The 16,999-nt window shown below is 39.9% G+C and overlaps 1 protein-coding gene across 1 annotated transcript in view; it reads right to left on the reverse strand.

Moving 5' to 3' along the window:
• Positions 1-16,999, reverse strand: part of wdfy3 (WD repeat and FYVE domain containing 3) — a 226,536-nt gene that overhangs the window by 55,790 nt on the left and 153,747 nt on the right. The window contains exons 30-36 of the mRNA XM_042340146.1: positions 16,346-16,563; positions 12,986-13,176; positions 10,353-10,487; positions 9,196-9,375; positions 7,392-7,625; positions 5,996-6,095; positions 4,350-4,510 (exon numbers count right to left, since the gene is read on the reverse strand). Of these exons, the coding sequence (XP_042196080.1) occupies positions 4,350-4,510; positions 5,996-6,095; positions 7,392-7,625; positions 9,196-9,375; positions 10,353-10,487; positions 12,986-13,176; positions 16,346-16,563 (1,219 nt within the window). The remainder of the gene's footprint in view (positions 1-4,349; positions 4,511-5,995; positions 6,096-7,391; positions 7,626-9,195; positions 9,376-10,352; positions 10,488-12,985; positions 13,177-16,345; positions 16,564-16,999) is intronic.

The following is a 16,999-nucleotide window of genomic DNA, read 5'->3' on the forward strand; positions in this document are numbered from 1 at the left end:
CGCCTGATCACGTCTTTGAGACGTCTCAAAGCGCTTCACAGAATATATTGTAAAGTGAATTGACTGTATATTTTGTGGGAGAAAGCGGCAGTCAATTGTGCACAGCAGTGTCCCACAAACAGCTGGGTATTGAAGTGACCAATTTATTATTATTATTTTTTTGAAGGAATTATTGCCCCTAAAAAAGCAATCTGCCAATCGACTAACAACCGGGTTCCTACTTACCACTAGATAAACAAGAGGCGTTTGGAGTAAGGAAACTTACTCAACATTTTGCCCTGCTGGGAATTGAGCCCAGGTCTCTGGCTTGTGAGGCGAGTCCTTCTACTCCAGGACAATCCTGGAGGCGAAGAACAACCCCAGGCTTCTGTTCTCTACCACATCCCGACTCCTCCGTCCCCCCCGCAGGTCATCTCCTCCAACCTTCACTGCGAGGAGATGCTGGATTTCCTTGAATCCAAAATCAAGGGAATCCGCACCGCGGTAACTGCCCCTCCCAACTTCCACCCAGCCCCCACCCTTCCCTCCCACACTCCGACTCCTACCCATCCTCCCCTACACACCTTTGAACCCGTTTCCCCACCCTCTGTCACCAAACTCATTCTGTCCTTGAAATCCACCACCTGCTCCCTGGATCCCATCCCCACTCCACATCTCCCAGCGCCACCTCCTTGCCCCACTTCTCACAGACACCATTAACCTGTCCCTCTCCTCTGGCTCTGTTCCCATTCCCCTCAAAACTGCCACCATCACTCCCATACTGAAAAAACCCTCCCTTGATGCATCGCAGCTATCAAGCTACCGGCCCATCTCCAACCTCCCCTTCCTGTCCAAGGTTCTCGAAAGAGTTGTCGCCTCCCAGCTGCGCTCTTTCCTTTCCACCCACTCACTTTTGGAACTCCTCCAGTCGGGTTTCCGTGCTGCCCATAGCACAGAAACTGCCCTGGTCAAGGTCACCAATGACATCTTGACCATCTGGAACCAGGGCTCCCTTTGCCTCCTCCTCGACCTATCGGCCGCATTCGATACGGTCGACCACTCTATCCTCCTCCACCGCTTGTCCTCCCACCTCAACCTTCAAGGCCCTGTCCTTGAGTGGTTTAGTCCTACCTCTGCCACCGTCTTCACTTTGTCTCTGCAAACGGCTTTTCCTCCAGCCCCCGCACTGTCTCGTGCGGTGTCCCTCAGGGCTCTGTCCTCGGTCCCCTCCTATGTGCTCCCTCTTGGTGACATCATCCGCAGACATGGGGTTAATTTCCACATGTATGCGGATGACACCCAACTCTACGTTTCCTCTTCTACCCTCAAATCCACGACCACCGATGTCCTGACAGCTGCCTGTCCGACATCGAGTCCTGGACGAGAAACAACTTTCTTCACCTCAACGTGCACAAAACTGAGGCCCTCCTGATTGGCTCACGTCAGCACCTCCGCACCTCAGGCGCTGACACCATCAGCATCCAAGGCTGCACTCTCCACCTCTCAAAGCAGTCAGGAACCTCGAGGTTCTGTTCGACCCTGAGCTGTCCTTTCTTCCTCATATCCGCACCACAAATGGCACTACATTCCATCACCTCCGAAACATCGCCAGACTGCGGCACTACCTCACCCCTCACGCTGCTGAAACTCTGGTCCACGCCTTTATCACCTCAAGGCTGTACTATGGGAACTCTCTCCTCGCCGGCCTTCCCGGCACCTCCCTCCACAAGCTGCAGGTCATTCAGAACTCTGCAGCTCGTGTACTGTCCCGCACCAGGCTTCGGGACCACATCACTCCCACCCTCGCTCGCCTCCACTGGCTCCCCATCCCCCAGAGGATCGAATTCAAGATCCTCATCCTCACCTACAAGGCCATTCATGGCCTCGCTCCCTCCTACCTCTCCGACCTACTATCCCCCAACTTACCTGCCTGTACCCTCAGTTCCTCTGGCTCCGGTCTGCTCCACACCCTCCGCCCTAACATCGGTGGCCGGGCTTTCAGCCTCTCAGCCCCTTCGCCACCTCCTCCCTTTCCTCCTTCAAGTCCGGTCTCAAGACCTTTCTCTTCAGCCTTTCCTTCAGCTCTCCTCTCGACTCTCTACCCCCTCCTCGCTCCCTTCCTTCCCTCCCCTCACCCTGACCATTTCCCCTCTGCTCGGGTCCCGACCTAACTGTGCAGCGCCCTGGTACGTTCTCCCGAAGTGAAAGGCTCTCTTTAAATGCAATCTTGTTATTGTTGTTGTTGTTGTCCTCTAACCACTGAGCTACAGGACTCCAGGACTAATTCTGTCAGATATGAGAAAATTAGCAAGTGCTTTATAAATAATGCAGCAAAATCTGTAGATACACTTTTTGAAAAATGCCCAACCAGAGAGCTTGGCAGCCACAACAAACCGGAGTTTTCTTTTAGCAAAGTTGCGAAGCATGAGAGTTGCCAGTTGATTTGTGTGTTCTTCCAACTTGAAATCAACTTTCAAATTTTGCATCAGGAGTCAAAAAAAAGATGGTAAGCATACATAAGTTAAGAATAACAAAAAGGAAAGAATTTGTATATTTATAGCACCTTTTCACTTCAAAACATCTTAAGGCATTTCAAAGGATTACTCTTATAATTAATGTCAAGAGTCGTGACTGCCTGCTTTTGTCGTTTGTGTCAGTAATAGATTTTAGAATAAAATGCTGTAAGTGATGACACTGATTTATTCACAAGCAAAGCAGCATAGCACAAACCCATCAAGACAAAAGTGGGACTATTGTCCCACTTGAGCTGACTGCAGTGCAAGATAAGACAACATAACCAAACCTATTTTTGCTAGGTTCACAATTTCTAGAAAGTAAATGGTACTGACATTCACTGTAGGAATAGCAGCAGAAATGTTCAATTTCTGTTACTGGCCATTAATTGTACTAATGACTGCAGAATCTGTACAAAATGCAAAACTGCATCTACAATATTATTACCAAACTCAGGGTATTAAAACCAGCAACACAAACCCACAGATCACTTGGAATGTCTTAGGCCAGATTCCAAACTCAAGTAGAAGAAATGTGCAGCAAAACGGCTTGCAATGAGAGGCAACACACATGATTAAACACGTAAATGCTGAAAGAACATTGCAAAAACTCTACTGCATTGCGAAGCCAGCAAATGTCAGCGCTGATAGCCATTATATAAGGGTCTATGAATAATTTTTTGAAAAAAATACAGGACAATAAAACAATAGTGTCAGTGATTGACAGAATATCATGTTTGCAGAATAACTAGGTACATTACTTATAGATAGAATCTCTCATTCTAGAAAAGTTCAACCTCCACACACCATTAGAACTGGAACTGGATGTTTGAATAATTGAGTAAACAATGCTTTTAAATCCAGCTGTCACGTAAGCCTCTTTAAAATCCCAGAGCTGGTTATTAAGGATGGACTCTACTTGGTTGGGCAACACAGAAAATGTTAAAAGAGCTTTACAATTCTTTGCAAGAGTTTTGCTAAGATTACAATCAAACAAAGCAGAAACCATAAAATAGTTGAAAATGTACTGAGAAACATTGTTTGTTGACGACCCACCTCACAGACAATATTCAATAGCAAAATAAGGTGGGGGAAGTAGTACCTCAACACAAGTGAATATTTTGGATAAATACAATAATGCAAGAAGGCAGATCGGTTGAGTGTAGCCAAGTGCTGAAGTTGCCACATTATCAATTTCGGAACACATTAGCAATTAGGAACTCCAGAATAAAACACCTTCACACATACCTACACTCTGCACTCTTGGCTGTCAGTTGAATACAATAAATATTTCCCCCAAAGTTTCCCCTTTTTATAATAATAATAATCCTTGCATTTGATATAGCGCTTTTCACGTCGGGAGGACGTCCCAAAGCGCTTCCCAGAACACACTGTAAAGTGAATTGACTGTATATTTATGGGCGAACGCGGCAGCCAATTGCGCACAGCAATGTCCCACAAACAGTCGTAGATTGAAAATGACCAATTTATTATTGTTTTTTTGTTTTGGAGGGATTATTATTAGGTGTGTGGAGTAAGGAAACTTGCCCAAGGTTTTGCCCTGCCTGGAATTGAACTCAGGTCTCTCACTTGCAAAGCGAGTGCTCTAACCACTGAGCTACAGGACTCCACGTCCTGTGGAGTCCTGTATCAGCATCCTTGTCAATCCTTGTCACTCAAAGTAGAAATGTCAGCGGATCAATGGCTGACTACTCAAGCAAGTTCAAATATTACCTCTATAAAACATTTAAAATCCCCTAATCTTAATCAACCGTGAAACACAAACTAAAATGGGACATTCTCAAGTTTATATTTAATAATACTTTTCTTAAAAAATAATTTCCCAAAGTATCTTACCTGTCCTATCAGCTGGACAATAAATTCGACCACCATCTTGGACTCCTTGCTAAACATCCCCTGCCAAAGCTTATCCACAACGCGCTGAGTAAAGTAAAATACATTGTTCACCAGAATATTGTAACTTCCTCCACTGGTGATGGGTAAGGTTGCATCTTCACCTGAAACAATTGTGCAAAAAATAAAGCATTCTGAAATACACCAAAATGTAGGATGGCATTCACAGCAACGGACAACGATGGCATTCCTACATTAGACGATTTTAAATGAAGAACAGCAATAGGCTCTGTAGGATGGGCTCGATGGGCTGAAAGGCTTCCTCCTGTTCCTATGGTCTGTAGAAGGTTCACCGAGTTTGCTGAGTGAACAGCTGAGCATACAACCAAATTATGTATTTGTGAGTAAGGAAGTTTAATGAAGCGAAACATCACCTGCTAGAGTTCCACTTGAAAACATAAGCCCACTAAATCCATGTTGAGCTGGAAAATTTACCAGTCAGCCTGACCCTTCTAAAAAGCAGCTGCTCCATGTAAATCACAGGAAACACATATTGACCAAGGCGTAAGAATACAGACATTTTCCCTTGACTCAAGTGTTTATTTTTCTTTGGTCTACGTTCCTCAACCCTAATGAGCTAAGTTGCTGACATGCAGCGGTGTACAGCTTTGAACATGCTCACCACTATTATAAAATATCTGGAATTCCCCAAATAAGGTAAATAGGTAACCAATCCACAAACGTATGCAAGGATTATTTTAATGCATCACAGAAGGCCACTTAAATTGATTGGAATGGTTAATAATTTAATCCATCATCCCAGGATAACAGAATTGGATATAGTTTTGGTCTAGTCTGTCCCATATCCTACAAAAACTAGGCTGGTTCTGGCTGGGAACATTGTCCAAGTTTCCGATTGCAGCTGAAACCATAGTTTTGTTCAAGCTAAGAATCACGGAGCAGCAGTAATTCTCCTCCTTATTCTTAACAAGTCAGGGACCTTAGCAAACCAACCCAGCAGATCATAGCTGGCCTGCTTCACCCTGAGCCCATGGAAAACAAGAACTCCTAACTTAAGTGACTTCTAGGTATAAATATCAATTGTATGAGTCTGTTGCATTTCACTTGTGATGCACTTAAATCTGAAGGTCTTTGCACATCAAACTGCGTATTGCCCATATTTGGTTGATTGGGTTCACCTTTCATGTTGCAAATATTCCTTTCTTAAAGCAGTCTTTCTCTAATTCACCAAGAAAGCCTGTGATCTCTAAACATCACGGTGCTGTGCCCAGGTGACCCTTTACACTGTGCAGGCAAATTACTTGTCAGATTTGAAGGAATTTTTAATAGTCAGATATTGATTGGTTGCATCTGTGTCCAACTAACCCAAGCATTAGAATCTGAGCTTTTGATGGAAAGGAAACTCTTTAACAGGTTTCCAGTAAATTACATCAACCAACCAACAACAAATTGCATTTATATAGTGCTTTCAATGACAGGAGGACGTCCCAAGGTGCTGGACAGTGAAGTGTTTGTACCCGAGCTGGAGGTTGGAGGCAAGAGGGATGGAGGGGAAGGGGGATGGAAGTGGGAGGATGATCGAAGGCAAGGTCAAATTCTTCTGCACAAAGAACTCCATTTAGACCTACCTAACAAAACATCTGCTGCCAGCAAGTGATCCATCACACTGTCCAAAATATTAGTTTGGAATTCTTTTTGCTGAGTCCGTGTTGATCTATCAGGTGAAGCCTAGAAAATAAAAAGATTGATTTCATTAAGCAGCATTATATCATCTAAACATACAACTTCATTATATACAGGGATGCAATCCATGTCTATTCAGGGTTGTTTAACCATTCAGGACTAATAGAATACCAGTAAATCAATTTTTTAAAAAAAATATATGAATCGCTCACATATTGAACTGGGCTTGGGGGAAACAAGATAAGAAATTATCCTCCTTTAATTATACAGGATGTAACTGCACATAGTTTGTTTCAGTGATTTATCTTTCAAGGCAGCTGAAAGACTCAACCAGAACTACAGACTCCAGTATAACAAACACCACCTTGAATTCCTAGACTTGCCCAAATAATTGCCTCTAAAGTTAAATACAAAGTGACATTACTATAATCTCGAAGATTAGAGTGAATGGAATTTTATATTAGGGCTATTGAGTGCACTGTTTCAAATTTAATACATTAGAAGCCCGCTATACCAACCATATATTTACCCAGTTTAGTGCCTGTCTTATGGTACTGGTGTCTAGGGGCCGGTGCTAACTGGAAACCCTGTGCACCAGGCTTCTGGTGGTGAATACCCATTTCCTATTCCAAAAAGATCAATGTCTGGGTTATCAGATCACCACTTCCTGTGAGTTGATTGTATACAGGAAGTGTACAAATGTCACTTCATTCACAAAGGTGTTGTTGTCAGCAGTGCTTACTGCACTTCGCACAGAGGATGTAACATCAGCAACAACCTGACATTTCTTTGCATTTCAGTTATAAGGTGGCCTCTGAGATGTTTGACCCAGAGGACTGTGTTATAATGGAGGTTACTTCCATTTGAAAGAAATTTGATTGCACTGCACCTTTTGTTAGTAACTTAAACATAAGGTGATCTTTTTACCAATCAAAAAACACTTTGAACAGTGCATATTCACCAATACTGCCAGAAGCTGGGCTATCCATTACACAACTTACAATATTATATATATTTTTTAAAGGTTCATTAAATCAGAAGAGAAGTAAATAAAGTAAATAAAATGTACATTCTGCAATTGAATCAGAATTCACTTAAAAGTGGTGCAGAGTAAAATTAATGTAATTCTATCAGGATGAAAATTTGTTGTAAAACATTTTCATTGTATTCTACCTTACATGACTAAGGAATATACTACTATACTTAAGATTCAGAAAATACATATTGAAACAAAACAATTGCTGCAAAGAAAGTCTTACGGATTACCTAACTGCTCAGACATACAAAATATTCCTTCCAAAATCAGAAAAAGGGTTTATTGAATGATATGTGATCACTTACCTCCAACAGTAAGTCGATAAGCGTTGTCTGTTTACTAGCGGGTGCAAGACACAGGTTGTCTATCACAAGGACACGCATGAAGTCGAAGACAAATTTCCTAGCGGGATGATTGGTCAAGAAGGTTTTGGACCCCACGTTACAATACTCAGATTGACTCCTATTCATGCCAGTGTCTCCTGCAAATGCTTTGAACTCCTCAGCAGGGGAACCCACTTCATCATCCAGATCACTCACCTAAGTAAAAGTCAAGAGAGAGATTATTTCACCAGTAAGTTACTATTGTGCCATCATTTTGCTTAGTTGAATTATCATCTTGTTTCAAACTTTATTCTCATTAGATATATCTCAACACAACGACCTAAAACTTGATTTCATTACCTTAATTTTTCTTTGACATATTTTCAACATAGAGTTAATTATCACAGCAATCTCGCAAACATGATATGCTACTCACAACGGGATTGCGATTCAAACTTTTTGTAACAATATTTGTAAATCACGCCAACACAAGTTCACTGCTACTAGTTATAGTGTGTGTGTATATATGAATAGGGGGATGGGGATGGGTGTGTGTGTGTGTGGGTGTGCACATGTGTTGTGTGCATGTGTTTTGATGATACAATCAAGGAGACTTGGAAAATTCATGTTACAAAAAATGCATCTCACAAACACAAAATCTACCACAATACTCTGAGAATTGTTGGTCGGTATTCCTTTTCTCCCATTTGCACTTTTACATTACTCAGACCAAACTCTTTCCCCCATCTTAATTCTCACAGAAATGTCGCAAAACATTATATATCTTGCAGCAAAAACAGAAGTCGCTTGGAACACTCAACAGGTCAGGCAGCATCTATGGAGAAAGGAAAGTGAGTCAACGTTTCGGTTCCACGACCCGTCGTCAGAACAGTTCTGACGAAGAACAGTTCTGACGAAGGGTCATGGACCCGAAACTTTGACTCACTTTCCTTTCTCTATAGATGCTGCCTGACCTTACTGAGTGTTCTAAGCGACTCCTGTTTTTATTTCAGATTTCCAGAATCTGCAGTATTTTGCGTTTTGATTATATCTTGCAGATTAGTTGATCAATTTACTTGAGACAACTTCCATTAGAACAAAGTCTGCCTAATATATAACATGTGGAAGTAGTTTGGGTTTAAAAAAAAGCAAACTTTCCATTAAACATAGCATTTTATAGACATTCAATTTTTTTTCTTTTAGATCGGTTACTTTCAGTTATTATGTGCATTAGGAATGAATCATTTAATGACTTTGATATTACACTCAAGCTGAACAAAACAATTTGTTCAAAGGAAAGTCAAGAAAGTAACATATCATTCCCATATTTCCAAAATTTGTTTGGGAAGCAAGGGAAATAATTGAATGACTCCAAAATATAATTGGGAAGATATTATACAGATTGAATCCCTAGAAAGACAGAGCAATAAGAGTTGTCCTTTTCCTTACTTTCACAACATATATTAAAAGAAAACAAATGCCCATTGGTCATCCAGTTTGTTTATATGCAGGGACAGAAGGGGAGGAATAGCTACGCTGGTGCAAACACAACTTTCACATCAAACATGTATAACAACAATGAGGTACACATGAGCCTCTCATTTTCCCCTTGGCCTAATGAAGAAGTCCACAGAGTTCAAACACTCAGAGCGATGTGGAGAATGCATCATCTAACAAATAACAGATACAAACCCAAAATGCACCACTAACCATGCCACCAACAAGTTCCAATGTAAATGTGTCTGTTGCATGTACGAACCTCATCCAAAATATGTTAAACACGTACCATTTCGGAATATGGCCTGATGTTAAATGGAAAGACTGTGGCTGCAAATGCACAGAGAAACTCTGGGCTTGTCCAAAACGGAGCTAGATCTGGAATATTGTGATATAAATAACGGAAGAACTGCAGCAGAGTGACTGGGTATTCTCTGAGCCAGGAGCCCTCTTCTTCTGACTGCCAGGGCTAAGGGGGGGAAGAACATAATCAACATGTGAAAAATAAACCTTTTACTATGTGAACTTTATGTTAAAGCCACCTTAAAGTTTAATGCATGCTAATAAAACAGATAATTCAAGGCCTATCCACAGCAGTAGCATAAAACATCTATCTTACGGCCTAGTGAGTAAATAGACACTTTATTTTTTTTATTTTATTTCCCCGTTTCTAAATGGAAATGCTAAAGCAGTTTCCGGCTTTTTTTTTATTATCAGTTATAATGTTAACTGTGCGGCTTACCAACATGAAACATTCTTCCTCCTTTCCTAGCTTTCTTTTCAACTCTTTTTATTTGATTTTTTGGTCAGCCAGGTGTCTGACACACGTGAAACCTAAAGCAATGATCACTCTATCTATTCGGATAGGGGCCTCCAACCGGTCGATCGCCGCTAGGTGACGTCTCGCGCACGCTCAGTAAAAACAAAAAGGAGCAGTATTTACTGCAGTTTAAACATGAAATTTGATGTTTTTATTTTGATATGCATGAAATACGTCACACAACTGGCTTCGTTTTCAATTGGACTCAATAACAAAGCAATTCTATTGCTCCTTCCTCTTGGCTTCCTAGCAGTGATCAACCAGTGGGAGACCCCCTGCTTTAGGGCTTTGGCTTTCTGGGTCACAAGATCAGTTTGGACGAAAGTGGCCCTTTTTGCTTTGAAATACTGTGGCCCCACCTGGCTCAGGTACTGCACTACTGAGACCATTACAAAGGCCTTTTGCCCATCTGACCTCATCTTTCCAAATACCAGCCCTTAATTGCCTACACATTGTAACATCAAACTAGTTCTTGAACATTCTGATATCAACATTTTTCTTCAAATCAGGTTACACGCAGCTTTGAAGATTTTTCTGAGAAACGTTTGATTTTACCGAAAGCTGCAATTTTGCATAATTTCCTAAGGGTCCGTAAAATTTATTCTGGAGTTAATGGCAACACTTACAAGATTGAGCATGCTCCTGAGCATACCCAGCAATAAGAAAGCAGCTTCTGAGCACACTGTATGAACAGATGCAACCACTGTTCCACTGGAAGCTGGTACTCCAAAGATGAATGTCCAGATTGAATCCAGATCAAACTACATTGAGAAAAGAGAACATAAACAACACATTTGATTGACATCTGTTAAATAATCCTCCGAGTAGGTATTCTATTTTATCAGCAAAAAGGTGCAGCATCAACAGAGAATAGGAATGTTAAATATCCCATTTGGAAAAGACCAACTTGGGAGAGGTAGCTCTATATTGGAAGAAAATGTTAGCAGCGTCCAACATTATGACACTCTATTATAATAAGTGTTATAACACAATTATTTTAGTGTTATAATTATTTTAGTGGTTGGGATACAAATTTAAATGAATTCTAGGACAAAATTCATTCAAGGTCATTATTTTACCCTGCAATGAAATCTGGGAGCAGTGCTCTTGCTAATGGCACATGGAAATTACCTTCAATGCACCTTCATTTTAATAAAAAATTAAAAGCAGTTTATTCACAATCATTCAATTTCTGCTTTGTTCCAAGCCCCACTTTTATTGCCAGCACTTTGGAAATGATCTGCTCAAGGGAACAAAGCAAGAATACTGCTGCACACCTTGCATTCCTTCACTGGACAGTACCATCTGCAGCACAATAATGTTAGTAAAAGGCAGTCTAATCCCAACGCCAGCAAAGAACAATTTTCACGCTTTTATCTGTGCTGCATCCCCTTGGCTTACAGCATCAAAAGTTGACAAGTTTCCACAGGAACTTCTTTCAAAAAATAAAGGTTTTATTGCAAGTTGTATCACAGAATGTCAAAAAATGGACTGTTTATGTACACAACTTGAAACAAACCAAGAAGAGACAAACGTGTGGACCAGTGCATTTAATGGAGTTTATTACAATTGATGTGCATCATGATCACATTTTGGTTTCTGCTCCTTCTATCATCTTGTCTGTCAACCTTCACAGGTTAATGTTCTAATTACATTAAAAGGACCTGTCATCTACAGAACATGCTTGGCTGAACCTTTCACCCTGATATTCATAAATGTATTGCAGAACACAGGACCATGATCATGACTGTATTATACAAAACATTTCTGTCATTTTGCTTCACAAGACACCCTTCACCATAATCTGTGTGGTAGATAAACAATCTTTAAAATACATTTGATCTGAACTAAACTGTCAAATGATCAGTTTGGATATAGAAAGTATTTGGAAATGCAGCTCATCAAAAAATAGCTGGAGAGAGACATCATGAATCATTTTGTGCTGTCTTCCTTTTCCACCTAGAGAAATTATGCAACAAGCTAAACAAACATGGTAGATAAAATAAAAATAATGTGTAAAGTGCTTTGAGACATCCTCCCATCATGAAGTGTTATATAAATGCAAATTATATAATGTGTGTACAGCAATTAACATGTAAGATACCAATTTTGTAATTAGATGCCTGAACAAGAGTATTAAAGGGAATGGGGAGCAAGTGGGATTAGATCAACGTCTCCTGTGGAGAAAAACATCAGTGCAGATTTGAGGAGCCCAAATGGTTTGGGTCTATGCTATAACCTTTTTATAGTCAGACGTAAAACACCAAAGTGTTTTGTTGTTCACAAATCATAAGCAGCCAGGAGACCTTTATTAGCTGGTGCTGAGCAGAATCGGCAAGATGGAGATGGGGATTTTTCCAAGTGATTCAATGGATTTGTCAATAATGAGATGTTCATGGACACTCTGAAGTCTGTAAAATGCCCATATGGTATATCTACCCAAACACTCAATACTTATTGGGTAATTATTTGATAATAATTCTCGCACATGGAGATTCACAAAGGGAGCATTTTTTAACTTAATTGCACAACAAGGTATATATCCAGTTAAGCCTCCAGCTTTATTTGTGTTTTGAGGGGTGGGGGTTAAATGCAAATAGCTAAACCATCGAATAAAGCCAGTGAAGTATATAACATTGACAGTAACTTTCGAATGGGGGACAATTAGTGGAGTCCTGTAGCTCAGTGGTTAGAGCATTCACTTTGCAAGCGAGAAACCTGAGTTCAATTCCAGGCAGGGCGAAACCTTGGGCAAGTTTCCTTACTCCACACAGAGCCTAATAATAATCCCTCCAAAACCAAAAACAATAATAAATTGGTCATTTTCAATCTACGACTGTTTGTGGGACATTGCTGTGCGCAATTGGCTGCCGCGTTCGCCCACAAATATACAGTCAATTCACTTTACAGTGTGTTCTGTGAAGCGCTTTGGGATGTCCTCCCGATGTGAAAAGCGCTATAACAAATGCAAGGATTATTATTATTATTAATATGCGTTTCCCATTCCTCCCAGCTGCTTTGTAACAATAACATCATCCTTAGCCTAATTCCTTTTTAAAAAACAAATCATGTTCACAGATAATTACAGATCCTTCCCATTCCATTCTTTTCATCGGGCAGATTGGAATGGGAGTACGTTTTATGGAGAACCTGTTGTATAGTTGGAACAATTTCACGGTATCTGCAGCTTACGACTGTGTCCTGAATTTACTAAAATGAACACTCAAGACAATCTCGGTTTTATATAGATATTGTTTACCTGTAAGTTTTCTGGCAGTTCAGTAACTGGCTGCTGGAGGAAAAGGGCCATTAGGAGGAAATAGAGCTCAGGCACACTGGTATGCTTCGGTAGGAATGACTGAAGCACCGGAAAGCCAGGAACGTGGCAAGCATCGCGGTTTATTTCACGCACTGTTGATCTACCAGCAGCAATTCTGCCAACGTTGAAACCTGAAAAGTAAGTTAAACAAAATTCAGATAATAATGATAATCCTTGCATTTGATATAGCACCTTAACACGTCTTCAAGACGTCACAAAGCGTTTCATAGAATATACTGTAAAGTGAAATGATTGTATATTTTGTGGGCAAATGATAAAGGAGTGCACTATATTTTTAAAACACTGGTGAAACTTAGGTCTTTATTTCTCTTCCCATATCACTGAAGTTTCCCATTATATGCACATTTCCAATTGGATAAGACAGAATACTTCTTCCTAGAACTCCAATCTAAACTTAAAAGTACATCTCCTTGAGCATGTGTTACTTAATCTCACCATATTCGTCAATCCCTTCTTTTTGCGAAAAAATCATCTAGTTGCTGTTATAATTTTTTTTTTTTAACCATCTACTTTAATGGCATTCATCGGTAACTTGTTTCAAATTTATGTCCCTGACTTTCGAAAACATTCACCATATTGAGTAAGGTATCAATCAGCCTGGCTCAGTTGGTAGCACACTTATCTCCGAGTCAGAACAGTATTAGGCTGTGGGTTCGAGTCATAGTAAACTAACACATCAATGCAGTGTTACATTGTCAGAAGTGAGATGTTGTGATAATGTGATGGATTTCTATATCAAATGCATGGATTACTTTGTATTATTATTGAACAATTGCCCTAACCAACCAAATTCCTTCACAACCTTGAAAACTACACCAGATAACTTTTAGTATATTTTGTTCTAAAGGAAATCACCTTAACGTTCTTAATCTTTCCTCAGAAAATAGCATTCCCAAAACCTGACACTATCTTTGGGCACTCAACTGTTGTTCTTTATTAAGAATATTCTTCCTAAAATTTGGTATACAATATTCCAGCTAATCTATAACCAAAACTTCTTACATCAAACAAAAATCTCTTTTGATTTGCACTCTCTCTCGGATAATGTAACCCAGTATCTTATTTGTCTTTCTTAATGATGTAAAGATTCATCTGCATATTTCAATGCATCACCACTCACTCACCCCTGAAGCTCTGTGCTGATTTGTTTGTTGCATTGAATAGATTATTATTATATTATTATCAATTATTTTACACTTAGCTACATTAAACCACATCTGCTACCTATCAGCCTCTCTATCCTCTGAGAGATCCTTCCAAGAGATGTTTGACTAGAAAGCATTTCAACTGCGCTGAATAAACTCTGAAGGATGACTATATTATAAATTCACCTTCAATGAAGACAAATCCTTGCTTCCACATGGACCTGACCATTGTTTCTTCCTCCATTAAGCACCCGGTTTGTGATGAATTGAAGACTTACATTGAGACTGCATTCAACCAATTGTTATTTGTAAGCAGATAATGATTTCTTCTGGCCAATGTTTCTTCTACAAACTAACCCTTACGATCCTCCTCTACTCAATAGGTTCAACTCAATTTTCCTACACTTCAGTACAGTACTACAGCACAGCTCACTCTGATAGCTCATAAATGGCTAGTACTCACGTGTGATCTTTGATAGTGAGCATGACAGATTATACGATCACTTCCGATATCTATCCTGTCCCAACTTGACATTCATACAAGTGCGCTTCTCAACAAGGGTTGAGGCACAGGAACCCTTGCTAATGTTCCCATCTTTAACAGGAAGGAAACTAGGGAATAATTATTGCACCCAAAATGCAGCCCCAGGTGAAATCCTCTGCATCATGCAGTTTGCATTTTCCCACTAGTCCTTGACAAAGCCTTCCTACTGATGTTTAACATATGTATGTATAAAATAACTAACTGTCTGGCATTTCCGTCCCCCTTCTGAAATTTGTGTTGTTTGCACATGTGTTTCTCACATGTACAATATGCAGGGATATTAGAACATCTCATGCTAATCTGAATTTGAATAATTAGCATTAGGAATGAATGGACAAACAGTACACAAAGCATGGACTGTAAAAGCTCTGTTGACATTCAGCACTTCTTTAGCAAATGCATATCAATTTATAATTAGACAGTAGCTGAATCCAACAAGGAAAGTTTCTAATCATTCACACAACATACGGAAATCAACTGACATGCCAAATAAAACATGAAATACAGGATGAAATGATTTTTAAAATCTGAAAATCTTAAACCTTGTGCAGAGCACTATAAATATTCATTCTAATTTTGTTTGCCTATTCTATGTGAACTCAAGCCATGAACATTTGCAGGTCCATAATTATTTCAAAATGTAAACTGCTTCCACTGCCTACTTTCTGAACGAGTTAACGTAAAGTTGGTGTTGTTTTAATCTCTTTATTATCTACCCAAGCCTGTATATCTATTGCAGTCCACTGTGGCTTTAGCTAATTTGCAGTTTCCTGTGCTTCTGTTCCTTACCTGCCTGGCTCTGCAATGCTGATAGCGCTAGGATTCAGTGCCAATCCGTCATTTTCATTCACCAGCAAAAAAGGAATTTGATTGGGAGATAGATTTTCTAACTTCAATACAATATGTAGACTTAAAAGTGGAATTATTAACAGACTGTTGCTCCTATAGATTTATTGTTTCTTAGACAGTGTCTCCGCTCCACTTATAAACTGTCCACTGTGGCACTAATGAAATCAGAAGCTGATAATGGGGAAACTCATGTCAGACTTTATTGTACAGTGTTGCCCAACATTCCTGAGAGGGGATGTCAAGCAAGACATTGGGTGAAACTGGGGTCATTGACAAGGAGTTAGTGATTTATACGGGTCTCGTTTTTTAAATTTAAATGTTCTCTTAATTTTTAATGAATTGTAAAGCTTTGTAATCTATTATTCCTATTGCTAATATGAATTTACTGCTACCTTCTCTAACTTCTCTAATGTTTACAACAGTCAGCTCCTTAAACAACTTGCAATACACAAAGCAAAAAGTATTGGTTCACAATCCCAAGGAGTTCAGTTTCCATTGTAATCTGTATTTGATGTAGTTCACAATCTCAAATACTGCCACCAAACCGGGTACTGAGTATCTGAGAGCCCTGGTTCTAGAGATATTACATCAGATTCAAAATATTTATTAAATTCTACGAATCAATAAAACTACACATTAATAAACTCACAATTCCAAAAATGTTACCATTCTGTTTGCAGAGAGGTGAGGAAGTAATCCAAATATCAGAAGCACATTGTAACACAGCGCGTTTACACATACCTAATACAGTGCCAATTTTATTTGTGAGAACCGAGTCGGTCTGGTCCAGCCAGCCACCTCCCGATAGCCCTTCTTTAAACTTGGCCAGGATGGACTGGTTGCTGAGCAGAACAACCAGAATTCTCATTGCCGCAGTGATGGTGGTGGGATGCAAGTGCTCTTCCATGAACATCAGAAGCCAGTCGAAACCCTGAATCTTCACCAATTCTTCACATGACCTGCATGTGTTTTTTTTAATGTTGAATGGGAGTGGACGAAAGAAATGGCAAAATATTTCATGTAAGAGGCTAAAATCTCAAAATGGATTTTTTTAAAAAACAGTATGCAAGATGGGCAAATACAGAAAATCTCAATGTTTAAGAAAAACAAAATAATAGTCTGGTTCTATGTATATTATTCAACATTTAAGAAAAGCAAATGTTTCCTGATCTTTGTATTAATTGTTAGTTGTTCCCTACATAGCCTCATGGTCCATGGATCCTTAACTCTGGCAAAACAGATTGGCAAACGTTGGTCATACTAGTATCACAACCAGAATGATTCACAGCCAGCCAGTCGTGAGTAGTGATGTGCCTCTTTAAAGCTAACCTTTGTCACATCAATGTGCTATTTTGCATCTCTGGGCTTCAGCCACCAACCCAGCTCAGGTCAGCC

Source organism: Callorhinchus milii, unplaced genomic scaffold (genome assembly GCF_018977255.1).
Source record: "Callorhinchus milii isolate IMCB2004 unplaced genomic scaffold, IMCB_Cmil_1.0 Scaffold1, whole genome shotgun sequence".
Classification (NCBI taxonomy): Eukaryota; Metazoa; Chordata; class Chondrichthyes; order Chimaeriformes; family Callorhinchidae; genus Callorhinchus; species Callorhinchus milii.